Consider the following 12,171-nt stretch of genomic DNA (forward strand, 5'->3'; position numbering starts at 1 on the left):
CTCAGCACTGGCCTGGTTCTAGACCCATAGAAGTAAATGCCCAATGGTGAGTGCTTGAAAATCCCAACCACTGACACTGCAGGGTATCAATTTTATCAATAGCAGTTTTTATCCTATTCAAAATGATAATGCAAAACACTTTTCCAGGTACAAATAGAAGTGTCACCTCTTGTAGCTGACTGGGCCATGGGTGGTCATGCCTACTGATGGAAGCAAGAGTTCAGCCTACTAGTTAGAGCTGGGTCCAGGATGGATAGTGTCCAGAAAACAGGCCAAGGGTCAGTACCAGAAGGCAGAAACCAAATGCCAGAGCCAGAGGGTAAACCAGAGCCATAAGCCATAGGTGGAGTCGGGGATCAAAGCCGGAAGTCTGAAGCCAGAGGGGAGCAGGGGCTGGAAGCAGGCTGGAACAGGGTTGGAACAAGGGTTGAAAGAAAGCAGGATCAGGGACTGGACCAAGAACAAGTACAGCTGCAGGCACGGTAGACATTGAGAAGCTGCGGACTTGCTGTGGGCGCCAGTATTATAAGCTAAACCAGCAGCCAATCAGGGGCTCTGTCAGTTCCAAGGCATTGTAGCTGGGCTTATTGGTTGCCTAGCAGCAAAGTTAGTCAGGGAGCAGGCCAGAAGCTGGTCCTAGCTGATCTGTTCCCTGACACCCCTCTCTAGTTATCATAAATAAATGGATCCCCTTTTAGGGATGTTGCAGATAACACTTCTGCAATCTTTAGGCTGGATCTCCTTTCCTGAACCATTCTGTCCAACCTGCACATGGAATCCTCCACCACATTTCAGCATCTATCTTAAGCTTGGTGCTTTCTAACTGTTCAGTTGCCTTATAACCTTAGTTACTTCCTTAAAGGTGATTGCTTTTAGTGATACAGGTAAGTCCACTGTTTCATCACATCTCTCAATGAGTGTTAGTGGTTCTGACTGGTTAAGCATAACCTGGAAATGTTGCATCCAATGGGCTCTCTCTTCTTATTCTAGTTAAAATTGTACCATCTCAAGCCTTCACAATGCCACAACAGTTCAAGAATTGTGATGTCAATTGTTTAGATACTAGAAAAAGGTTTTTAGAATTATCTTTCTTATATGCCTCCTCAGCTTCTTTTACTTTATTTTCCATCCATTCTCTCCTCTGGCTGATATTTTAACTTTCTTGTCTTTGTCTGCATATTCTTGTTGCAGAATAACTCTTTTGCTGTGGTCATGTGCTTGTTGAATTCTCTTTAATTCTTCCCTCTCTTCAACAAACCACCAGGGATTGGTTGGAGCCATTCTTCTTTCTTACAGCTTTTCGCCCCCACTGTAGTCCTGGCTGCATCAACACTTGCTTCTTTGAAAAACTGCCATTGTTCTTCAATGTCATCAGTCTGTGGCTTTAACTTTTCAAATCTATCAGTTTAAGGTTGTTACTGGCATAAGGCAAGGTTGCATACTATCCCTACTACTCTTGTGCATTGTTATAGACTGTGATGAGAACAGTGATGGCTGCTGCTGAGAACATTGATATTGTTTGGACAAGAGATAATATGCGAGACTTAGATTTTGCAGATGATATAATATTGGTTCCCAACTTGGATGGAATGAAAAGACTCTTTTTGAGCATAAAAGCAGAAGTGGTCAAAGTGGGACTTTGTATCAGTACACAGAAGACCACGATCATGAAGGCAGGAGAGAATGCTGTCAGCCCTGTCAAATGAGTGACTGATGGAGAAGAGTTTAAAAGAGTTGATGACTTCATCTTTTTTGGAGGTACAATATCTGCTAATGGTCAGCTCACTAAAGAAATGAGGGCAAGAACCAACAAAGCCAGTGGATATTTTTCCAGTTTGTCAAACAGCTGGAAGAGTAAGAAGATAAATCTACACACTAAAATGAGATTGTACAATGCTATTGTCCTCCCAGCACTACTGTTGCCTCAGAAATGTAGCAGATGGTGGAAGTACATAACAGGAACTGACTGCATTCCACCAGTGTTGTTTAAGAATAATCTTGGGGATTCATTGGTGAGATCATCTAACCAATGTGGAAGTGTTGTGTTGCATAGGTCAGCAGACTGCAGACTCAATAATCAGACAGAGACAACTACAGTGGTTTGGCTGTGCCATCAGAAGCACAAGCTATACCTTAGATTGGATCCCCCCTGGAGGGAAGAAAAGGGATGGAGGACAAAGAATATCTTACTGCAGGATGATCAAAAAGAATGTGACCATCATGCAGACAGCTTACCATGGAGTCAAATATCTTGCTCTAGACAGACACTAGTGGAAAAAATGGGTTATCTTATGTGCCACTGGGCACAGGAAATTCCAAAGCTAAAGTATAGATTTTAGGACCTTGGCCTCCACAAAAATAAACTACCCCAACCTATAGTAGAAATGTGCTGAAGGTGTAGAAATTAATAGGGAAACATACATTGGTACACAATAGAGAACAATACTATTTACACAGGTTTCCTCCCTGTACTGTCAGGATGGGGAGGAGTTGTCACAGTAATTCAGTATTCACTTTTGGATTTTTTTCCCTCCTTAGGAAAAATATTTATCCCTAAAGAAAAGCCCATAGAAACCCACACTGAGGAGAAGGTAACCCTGGAGCCAGAATTAGAAGAAGCCCTGGCTGGTGCCTCTGATACTGAGCTCTATGACCTTGCAGGTTAGTTAATGTGTTTGTAAGTGTAAAATCTTCTTCAGTCCAGTACTGCCTGCCTCTTCCACCAGGAGTTTGAGTTGTCACTGCATGCTCTATTCTTACTCTGGTTAGACCGGGTTATCTTCAGCCTCTCTATCACTCACCCTATTTTTAAGCCATTATGGAATCTAGGCCTCTAAAATGTGCACAGATGTTAGAAATGTGGAGCAAACACTGGTGCATAAGTGTTAGTATGGGCTCAAGCCTGCATCGTTCTAATGCACTTAGCTGCATGCACTTCGAGTGGGGGTGTGATTCGCAGCTTGAGGAGACACGTGCTAGTTATCATCGAGCTAGCATGCTAAAAATTGAGTGTAGATGCCTCAGCATGGGTGGCAGGAGGGGTAAGTGCCCCAAGTACGGACCCACCCAAGACCCTAGGGACATTCTCAAGGTGGTTAGCTGCTCATGCTGCTGCTGTTACATTCTGTTTTTAGCACGCTAGTTTGATGAGAGTTAGCATCAGTATGTCTCCTCAAGCTGAGACTCACACCCCCAGCTCGAAGAGTAGATATGCCCTGAGTATCTTTTCACTCCAATTGCATTTAATTCCCACTGTATCATTGGAGGTGCTCAGCACCTTCTAGAATTGGGCCTTCAATATCATTCAGAGCATTTGCAACTGTTTTCACTATTTTGCAAAAAAGACACAATGTTGTGTATCCACAAACATCTTTCAAACAACCAGAACCCTGTCCAGCTACACCCAATGTGCATCTCACACAAAATATGCTATCTACAAAATTTCTGGTCCATATTCAACCCTCATTTCACACACCGTTACCAGTGGTGTGAATGAAAAGACGAAGAATAAAATGCGGCTCTACATTAGGTTTTTTGTTTGTGTTTTACAATGGTCAATACTAGAGCTGGTTGGGAATTTTCCATTGAATTTTTTTTGTTTTTAAACAGAAAGTTCAGTTTTCAGAGAAATACAATTTTCCATGGAAAATTTCAACTTTACTGATTTTTTTTTTCAATTTTTCATTGGGAAAATCTAAAAATATTTCAGTTTGTTGAACTGAGTTAAAACATTTTGTTTTGACTCCGTTCAACGTTAAACGACATCTGCCTAAGGTGGTGCATTGCCACAGAGGAGTTGTAGTTCAGATGCTGCATGCCCCCATTCTCTCCTGTGTGCAGAGCTCCTTTGCCAGACTACGTCTCCCATGATGCACTGCAGTCTCTCCTCTGACCAAACCCTGTGGTGAATCATGGGAGCTGTATGACTGCGGTACATAATTCAGCCAAAACAAATGTAGAAATATCAGAATTTGACCTGGGATGGAAATTCCAGTTTCTGCTCAGCTGTAGTCAGTACCCAACTCACTGTATTAGAACATATAGCACAAATAAAGACTAAGATATGATTGTATAATGGCCCTACTAAACAGAGGGCTGCAAATAGCCCACAATGGCAGTGTAATAGTCACAAGTGATATTATCTGAAGACAGTCACTCTCTTCAGTGTCTGTGTAAGGAAAATCTGATTGTAGAGTTAAAAAGCCACAGTGAGTCATGCATTCTTGATTCATAGATACCTGTGAAAGGATCCCTCAGGTCCAAGCAGGCAACTAATCCGAGGAGAAGGATCAGATACCTAACCGTTATGTTGTTTCTGATAGAATACTGTGGAAACTGCCTCTGTACTAAGATAATTTTTATTTGCTGCCTCTTTTATTGAAGTCTGGTTTCTTTCTTCAGCCTATTTCTAGTTCTCATATAAATCCTTATTGCGGTGTCTTCCATTATGTTTAAATGTTTTCTTCCCCCTGTCCCATACTTTAGCACCCACAGAAATCCCAAGATGGTTACAATGTTCATGTCTGAATGTAAGTGTACCAGGATATAGACAGATAATATGCATGCTCCACTGGTGCATTTGTAGGAAAGAACCTATAGTCAAGTTCTCCAAACTTTCAACTTACAGTATTAGAGGTTAACCAAGCCTCACCTATGAACACATATGACCCAAGACAATAACAACACTCTGATTGATAATCTAGATAGGGAACTAAATTGGAATTTGTAAAATGCATGTTTCCTTTGCAAACTTTATTAACATTGGATTTTACTACTGGCATTTTTATGTTTATAGCTGTTCTTGGGGTGCACAACATGGTCAACAATCCACAGTTTGATGAAGAAGGAACCAGCAGTAAAGATGGAAAAGGAAGTGTGAGAAGTAAGTAAACAGATTTCCTTTGCAGTCTGCTTGTATTCTTAGGTAGTTATATAGTTAGTTGGGGGTTGTTAGTCTAATCAGTATAGTATCACTGGACCAATCCTTCATTAACCCTCATTAATCATGAGGAGGAGCTCTTAAATGAATATAATTTAAATTAAAAATTCGTACTATCAATAGTGTGTTACACAAATAAATCACTCTAGCAGGGAGCTCAGCTTTCCTCAGAAGCAAGGCTTGCTAGATAGTGGTGGCAGAGAGGATTGGGAGTGCACAGGATCATAAGTGTGGGAGTGCAATGGGAAGCAAAGGCATCTATGTTTCCATGCATCCATGTGCATATGGATGTGGAGCTCCAAAGACAGTAAGTAGAGCACTGGCATCTGCACAGTTACTGAGAAATGACCATGTGATCATTATGCAAGTCAGACCATCTCATCCAATCACAGTACATACACACATCACACTGTACATACACACATCACAGGGTCGGTCCTGGGGCCGGTTTTGTTCAATATCTTCATTAATGATCTGGAGGATGGCATGGATTGCACCCTCAGCAAGTTTGCAGATGACACTAAACTGGGAGGAGTGGTAGATACGCTGGAGGGTAGGGATAGGAGACAGAGGGACCTAGACAAATTAGAGGATTGGGCCAAAAGAAATCTGATGAGGTTCAACAAGGACAACTGCAGAGTCCTGCACTTAGGATAGAAGAATCCCATGCATGGCTACAGACTAGGGACCGAATAGATAGGCAGCAGTTCTGCAGAAAAGGACCGAGGGGTTACAGTGGACGAGAAGCTGGATATGAGTCAACAGTGTGCCCTTGTTGCCAAGAAGGCTAACGGCATTTTGGGCTGTATAAGTAGGGGCATTGCCAGCAGATCGAGGGACTCGATCGTTCCCCTCTGTTCGACATTGGTGAGGCCTCATCTGGAGTACTGTGTCCAGTTTTGGGTCCCACACTACAAGAAGGATGTGGAAAAAATGGAAAGCGGAGGGCAACAAAAATGATTAGGGGACTGGAACACATGACTTATGAGGAGAGGCTGAGGGAACTGGGATTGTTTAGTCTGCAGAAGAGAAGAGTGAGGGGGGATTTGATAGCTGCTTTCAACTACCTGAAAGGGGGTTCCAAAGAGAATGGATCTAGACTGTTCTCAGTGGTAGCTGATGACAGAAAAAGGAGTAATGGTCCCAAGTTGCAGTGGGGGAAGTTTAGGTTGGATATTAGGAAAATCTTTTTCACTAGGAGGGTGGTGAAGCACTGGAAAGCATTACCCAGGAGGTGGTGGACTCTCCTTCCTTTGAGGTTTTTGAGGTCAGGCTTGATAAAGCCCTGACTGGGATGATTTAGTTGGGGAATGGTCCTGCTTTGAGCAGGGGGTTGGACTAGATCAGTGGTTCTCAAAGCCAGTCCGCCGCTTGTTCAGGGAAAGCCCCTGGCAGGCTGGACCGGTTTGTTTACCTGCCGCGTCCGCAGGTTCGGCCGATCGCGGCTCTCAGTGGCCGCGGTTCGCCGCTCCAGGCCAATGGGGGCTGCGGGAAGCAACGCAGGCCAAGGGACATGCTGGCCGCCCGTCCTGCAGCCCCCATTGGCCTGGAGCAGCGAACCGTGGCCACTGGGAGCCGCGATTGGCCGAACCTGCGGATGCGGCAGGTAAACAAACCGGTCTGGCCCACCAGGGGCTTTCCCTGAACAAGTGGCGGACTGGCTTTGAGAACCACTGGACTAGATGACCTCCTGAGGTCGCTTCCAACCCTGATATTCTATGATTTGCATATCATTACAGCTGTGGGCCACTAACTGGGTAGCATCCCTAGCTGAGACAATTCCAGGTTAGTACAACCTGATGCTTGATGTGTTTCTAGCACAGTTCACAATATGTCAGGTCCACCAAGCTGCATTCAGCACTGTGAGGAGGGTACTTGAAAATAATGCTTTCCCTATTATTGCATCTGATCTGTCACTTGTGCTTTTTTGTTGGACTTGCAAAATAATACCCCGCACAGTTTAAATGATCCTATTATTTGACTGTTGTGTGTTCTTTGTGGGGTTAAGTACATTCTACAGGAGGTGTAAGCACTCAGAAAAATAATAACAGTCATAATTATTAAAAAAACTAAACAGTATTCAAATCTTATTAATTGCTTTTCATCAGAGATGATCCTGAGCTGCAGAGTTTAGATCAAGATCTGAACTTCCCCTAATGTTTGGAGTTCTTTGCTCCAAGGGTTTGGCTCATTTGGTCATTTCTCAGTAACTGTGCAGATGCCAACCCTAAGGAGTAGCTGCAAAGTTTGGATCCAAAGCCTTTGCACATCCTGAGTTCACAGATGTTCAGATCCAAGGTTCCAATCCTGCATCCTTCTGTGCATTTCAATACTAGATTGTGATGGGCCCTTGCCTGAGTACACAGGAAAAGGTAGCCACACAAGAAGCATCCCTTCTTGTATGGGCTGTGACAATAGCAGTTGTTGTCAGCAGAGACTTTTCATCTCCTCCCTTATCTGTGTGAAGAGATCACCCAAGAGGAGGGCATGGAGGTAGGCAGAACAGGACTGAGATATCTCTGCAACCCTTCCCAGTGGGAATCTGTTCAAATTGCAGGCTATCCCAGAACATGCAACTGCTTATGGTACTAATTCACATAAACTTGAGATTATTTTTGTTGTACTGAGTCAAAATGTCAACTGTGTGGGTTTGGTAAACTATACTCCAATCACAAAGTTGCTCTGTCAGATCACTTTGTTCCTTTGTCCAAAAGCAATAACTTTTCCTAGCTTAGTGTAATTTTTCAGTAAAAAAGGGGAACACATTTCAAGAGCTGATTATTAACATGACAAAACAGTTCCCTAGTTAAAGAAATAAGATAAAATTCATGGGCAGTGGCAGGCAGCACAACAGGAGGAGAAAATCACTGCTAACTACTCATGACATGGTAAAGTAGAAAGTCTACTCTGTGGACAGGGTTACAATCTCTAACAAATAGTCCTTCAATGGCTGGGCCTTGGCTCTCAGCTTAGTCAATACTGCTACAAATGCAAAAACATTTTGGTGTAATTTTTACTTTGAATCCAAAAGGTGGTGAATTCTCCAAGTGCATTTTATTAGCAATCTCCAACAACATTAGTAACTCTCTGAAGGCTGCTACTGGAGTATTTATGGAGGCATTGGGAGGTCCTGTGGGGAGTGGACTGGGACATGCTCCACAGCAAAAGGAGTTGGAATCTGCTCAAATAGTGAAATCCAGCTCAAGACTTATGTAACAATTAAGTTCTACAAAGAGCTTAGGTGTGATTTAATTGGTGTATTGGCTTTTTCCTAGCCCAGTGCACAGGGTAAGTGTCACCCATTGCACCTCATGGAAATGCATGTAAACTTTCAGGTTTCAGCACAAGCCCCTTGAATAGAACATGACTTTTTGCACTACAAAATAACCATGTTTAAACACAGTTGTGGTCAGTAACACATTCCTTTCTTGACTGTAGCAGCTTGGGTGGGCAAGGTTTATTATTCATCTCCACAATTATAAGCAGGGGAATTATAGGTATTAATTGTGCTGTATGCTAGGATTTTTATGCATCTCCTGGAATGATCGATTTTCTTTTATAGTACACTGCCAACATTAAAAATCATATCGCTTTGGAGCAGGGATATGCAAAGACTTCATAAATCTCTGTGTTGGCAGAGAACTGCTTTTCATGCTTTGATAGTTTTATTATTTAGAATGTGCGGATGTTGCAATTTTACAAGAGCTAATTGAATTTATAGCGGGGCTGCTAATGTCAGAGATGGAGGTGGAGGCTAAGGGGCCTCCTCATCGTAGTCTTTGGTGTTAGCACTGTCTGTTTAGAGGGAAAGGGGCTCTTTCTCAGAACATATCCAAATATTTTCACAAGCGCATCTCCCTTTGCAGGCTTTATGGCAGGACCATAAACCCTGGGTTCCTTTCAGTATTGGTATTTTATATCCTGTGCAATAGACTTCATGCTTCCCTCAGAGCTGGATGCACATGGTTGGCTCAGAGTGACTGCACTGGGAGCTTTGCACATAAAGCTGAGGACGGAATTTGTCCCTAATGATACAGTTCAGGACTCCGGTCACATACCATAGGTTAACATGCTTCCCTTCCCAAGGACAGATGCTCAGGGGCTGGAACTAACCTGACCGTGCCTGCAGGTTCTCCGGTGCAGACTTCCTACCATACTCTCTCCTCTGGTGATGGGGCCAGAACTTCCAGGAGATGGCAAAGATCTGCTGGAAAGGCAGGGTCCACCCCAAAGAGCACAGTTTGGGTTTGGTTTTAATTGCAAGGAAAATAGGTGTTCATTAGATTTGCTGAAAGCTACTGCAAAGGGGATACATTGCAGCCAGAGTCTCCTCCTGGCAGCACCCTGGCAGACGCACCTACACCAGAGGTGGGCAAACTATGGCCCGCGGGCCACATCCGGCCTGCGAGACTATCCTGCCCGGCCCCTGAGCTCCCGGCTGGGGAGGCTAGCTCCCTGCCTCTCCCCCGCTGTCCCTTGTCCTCCGCAGCTGCGCGGGCAGCGTGGCTTGTGCCCGCCCACCTCCCAGGCTTTCCAATAAGCCTGTCCTGCCGCTCTGAGCGGCATGGTAAGGGGGAGGAGGGGTTGGATAAGGGGCAGGAGGTCCCGGGGAGTAGTCAGGGGGTGGTTGGATGGGGTGGAGGTTTGGGTGTGGGGGGCGGTCAGGAGACAGGGAGCGGGGGGATTGAATAGGGGGTGGCGTCCTGGGGATCCCAGGGGGGGACAGGGAGCAGGGGAGGTTGGATAGGGGGTGGGGTCCTTGGGGGGCAGTTAGGGATGGGGGTCCTGGGAGGGGGCGGTCAGAGGACAAGGAGTGGGGCAGGGGGTTGGATGGGGTGGGGGGGCCTGTCGGGGGCGGGGTGTGGATAGGGGTCAGGGGACAGGGAGCAGGGGACAGAGAGTGGGGGGGGGTTGGATAGGGGGTGAGGGCCAGGCTGTTTGGGGAGGCACAGCCTTCCTTACCTGGCCTTCCATACCGTTTTGCAACCCCAATGTGGTCCTCGGGCCAAAAAGTTTGCCAACCCCGATCTACACCATGCCTGGAGGAGGTGCAGTTTATCCTCCTTCCATGCCAAGCCAGCTCTGCTGGCCAGTGTGGAGAGGGGAGTGAGATGTGGCCATGCCCTTACCTAGCTCCTACCCTTTGTAAGAGCACTGCAAGGCACCAGGAAAGAGAAAGCCTGTGCTCCCAACTTCATTGTAGCCAGCCCCTGCAGAGAGATGTAAGAATGGGGGAGAGGACAGTGCTGGTCACAGTTTGGTGTATAACACTAACTCTAGTGTATATAGCACAGTGAATGTCATACCAGACACTTCATGTCACCCTCATCTGGCTGTGTTAATAGGTCTGCTAGAAAGTTGCCCCCCGGGAAAAGTATTTTCTACTACTTTCCCACAACCTAGGAAAAGAAGTGTTCTAAAGTGTATCTCAATAATTATTCATCTCTGCACTTTATCTGCACTTTCTTTCTTGCGTATAGCTACATAAACTAACAACAAACAGTGGGAGAGCCAACTGAATGATACCATTCTTCACTGGCCACAAAAGCATCAGCAGCTCAGAGAAACACTAGTCAGAAATCCAGAACCCTTCCTTCCCAATGCTCGACGGCTCACAAGCATTCATCACAAACATGAGATTTGTCACAGAAACATCCAGCTTGTCTCAACCCAAAAATAAGTGAGAGTTCAGAAAATCATAGAATCATAGAATATCAGGGTTGGAAGGGACCCCAGAAGGTCATCTAGTCCAACCCCCTGCTCGAAGCAGGACCAATTCCCAGTTAAATCATCCCAGCCAGGGCTTTGTCAAGCCTGACCTTAAAAACCTCTAAGGAAGGAGATTCTACCACCTCCCTAGGTAACGCATTCCAGTGTTTCGCCACCCTCATAGTGAAAAAGTTTTTCCTAATATCCAATCTAAACCTCCCCCACTGCAACTTGCCAGTTTATTTCTGATGATGCATGTTTAATTAGATCCTGTGTTTCAGATGTCGTCAAAGGTGAAAAGGTCAAGCCAATTTTCGAGGAACCACCTAATCCAACCAATGTGGAAGCAAGTTTGCAAAGGATGAAAGCAAACGATCCTAGCCTCCTTGAAGTCAATCTGAACAACATAAAGGTATTTGGATAGGGATTGTGGCTTCATTCTCTTTGCTGCAGGAGGGTTCATCTGAGATGACAAGATTTACAAAGTTTTGTTTAGAAGCATGGGGTTTTGTTTTCAAACATGTTGCTGCATTTACAATATTTGGGAGGAACAGGAGACTCAGGAGAGAAAGAGAGGCAGACAGGAATTGTCCCAGTTATTCCAAGGGTCACCAGCACCTGACATTGAATTAGCTGCCAATTAGAACTCCAGGCAAGGGCTCCCTTCTGCCTTCATTTCTCTAACAGCTGGTAAAGCAAGAGACCTCCTGGGGCACGCAGGGGTGCTGGCACAGTTTGTATAGGGAGGGTGCTGAGAGTCATTGAACCAAACTGTAAACCCTGTATCTGTTGGAAACCACTTCAAGCCAGCAAGTGCAGCAGCACCCCTTGTTCCAGCACCTATGGGAGTACCGCACAATTGTTGGCCTAATTCACTTAGCCCACAGATGAAAAGGGAGAAGTTGGGATGCTCAGATGCTGAACATCGCCCCCACACTGAGCTGGAGCAGTAGCCTTTGTCTGCACAGTTCAGAGTGGCTGGTTGGATCTAGGAATAGGATAAAGCTTTTTAGTGTTTGCTTTGAGCTCAGAGGTGGTGACAAATAGTAGCTCGTTATTTTTTTCCCTTTTTTGTTTCATATTGTTTTAAAACTAAGTAATTTTCTAAAAGGACCAGCATGTTGAGTTGATTCATTGTATCCTTCTTTTTATCAGTACAGCTTGTTTGGTAGCAATCTCACCTCCAGGTGTCTAATTCCATACCAAGACTTAGGCTCATGCCCAAAGCTGACACTGCATGTTGTACTAAGGGTTTATGGATCGGTTATTCACCCCTCATTATACGGTTTCTGGGCACGAGTGTACATTTGAAAAAAATAAGCAATACCAGTGATCCAACAATACAACCACAAAACTATGCCACAGGTCACCACTCACTCTCACCTGCGGGTAACAAATCCACAACCAATAGACCTCCTCGCAGCCAGCAGCAAATTTATGTCCCAGCTAAAAAGCCAGATTGAACAGATGTATTTTACGCTCCATCCCATGGGGCCAAACTCAGGCTTTGTTAGATTGCAAGA

The 12,171-nt window shown here is 44.9% G+C and overlaps 1 protein-coding gene across 4 annotated transcripts in view; it reads left to right on the forward strand.

The window, feature by feature from the left end:
* Positions 1–12,171, forward strand: part of LOC125643517 (tropomodulin-2) — a 72,459-nt gene that overhangs the window by 53,117 nt on the left and 7,171 nt on the right. For all 4 annotated transcript variants that reach the window (XM_075133084.1, XM_075133087.1, XM_075133085.1 and 1 more), the window contains 3 exons: positions 2,539–2,661; positions 4,796–4,882; positions 10,930–11,060. In XM_075133084.1, coding sequence (XP_074989185.1) covers positions 2,539–2,661; positions 4,796–4,882; positions 10,930–11,060 — 341 coding nt within the window. The remainder of the gene's footprint in view (positions 1–2,538; positions 2,662–4,795; positions 4,883–10,929; positions 11,061–12,171) is intronic.

The sequence above is a fragment of the Caretta caretta genome, chromosome 10, assembly GCF_965140235.1.
Source record: "Caretta caretta isolate rCarCar2 chromosome 10, rCarCar1.hap1, whole genome shotgun sequence".
Taxonomy (NCBI): Eukaryota; Metazoa; Chordata; order Testudines; family Cheloniidae; genus Caretta; species Caretta caretta.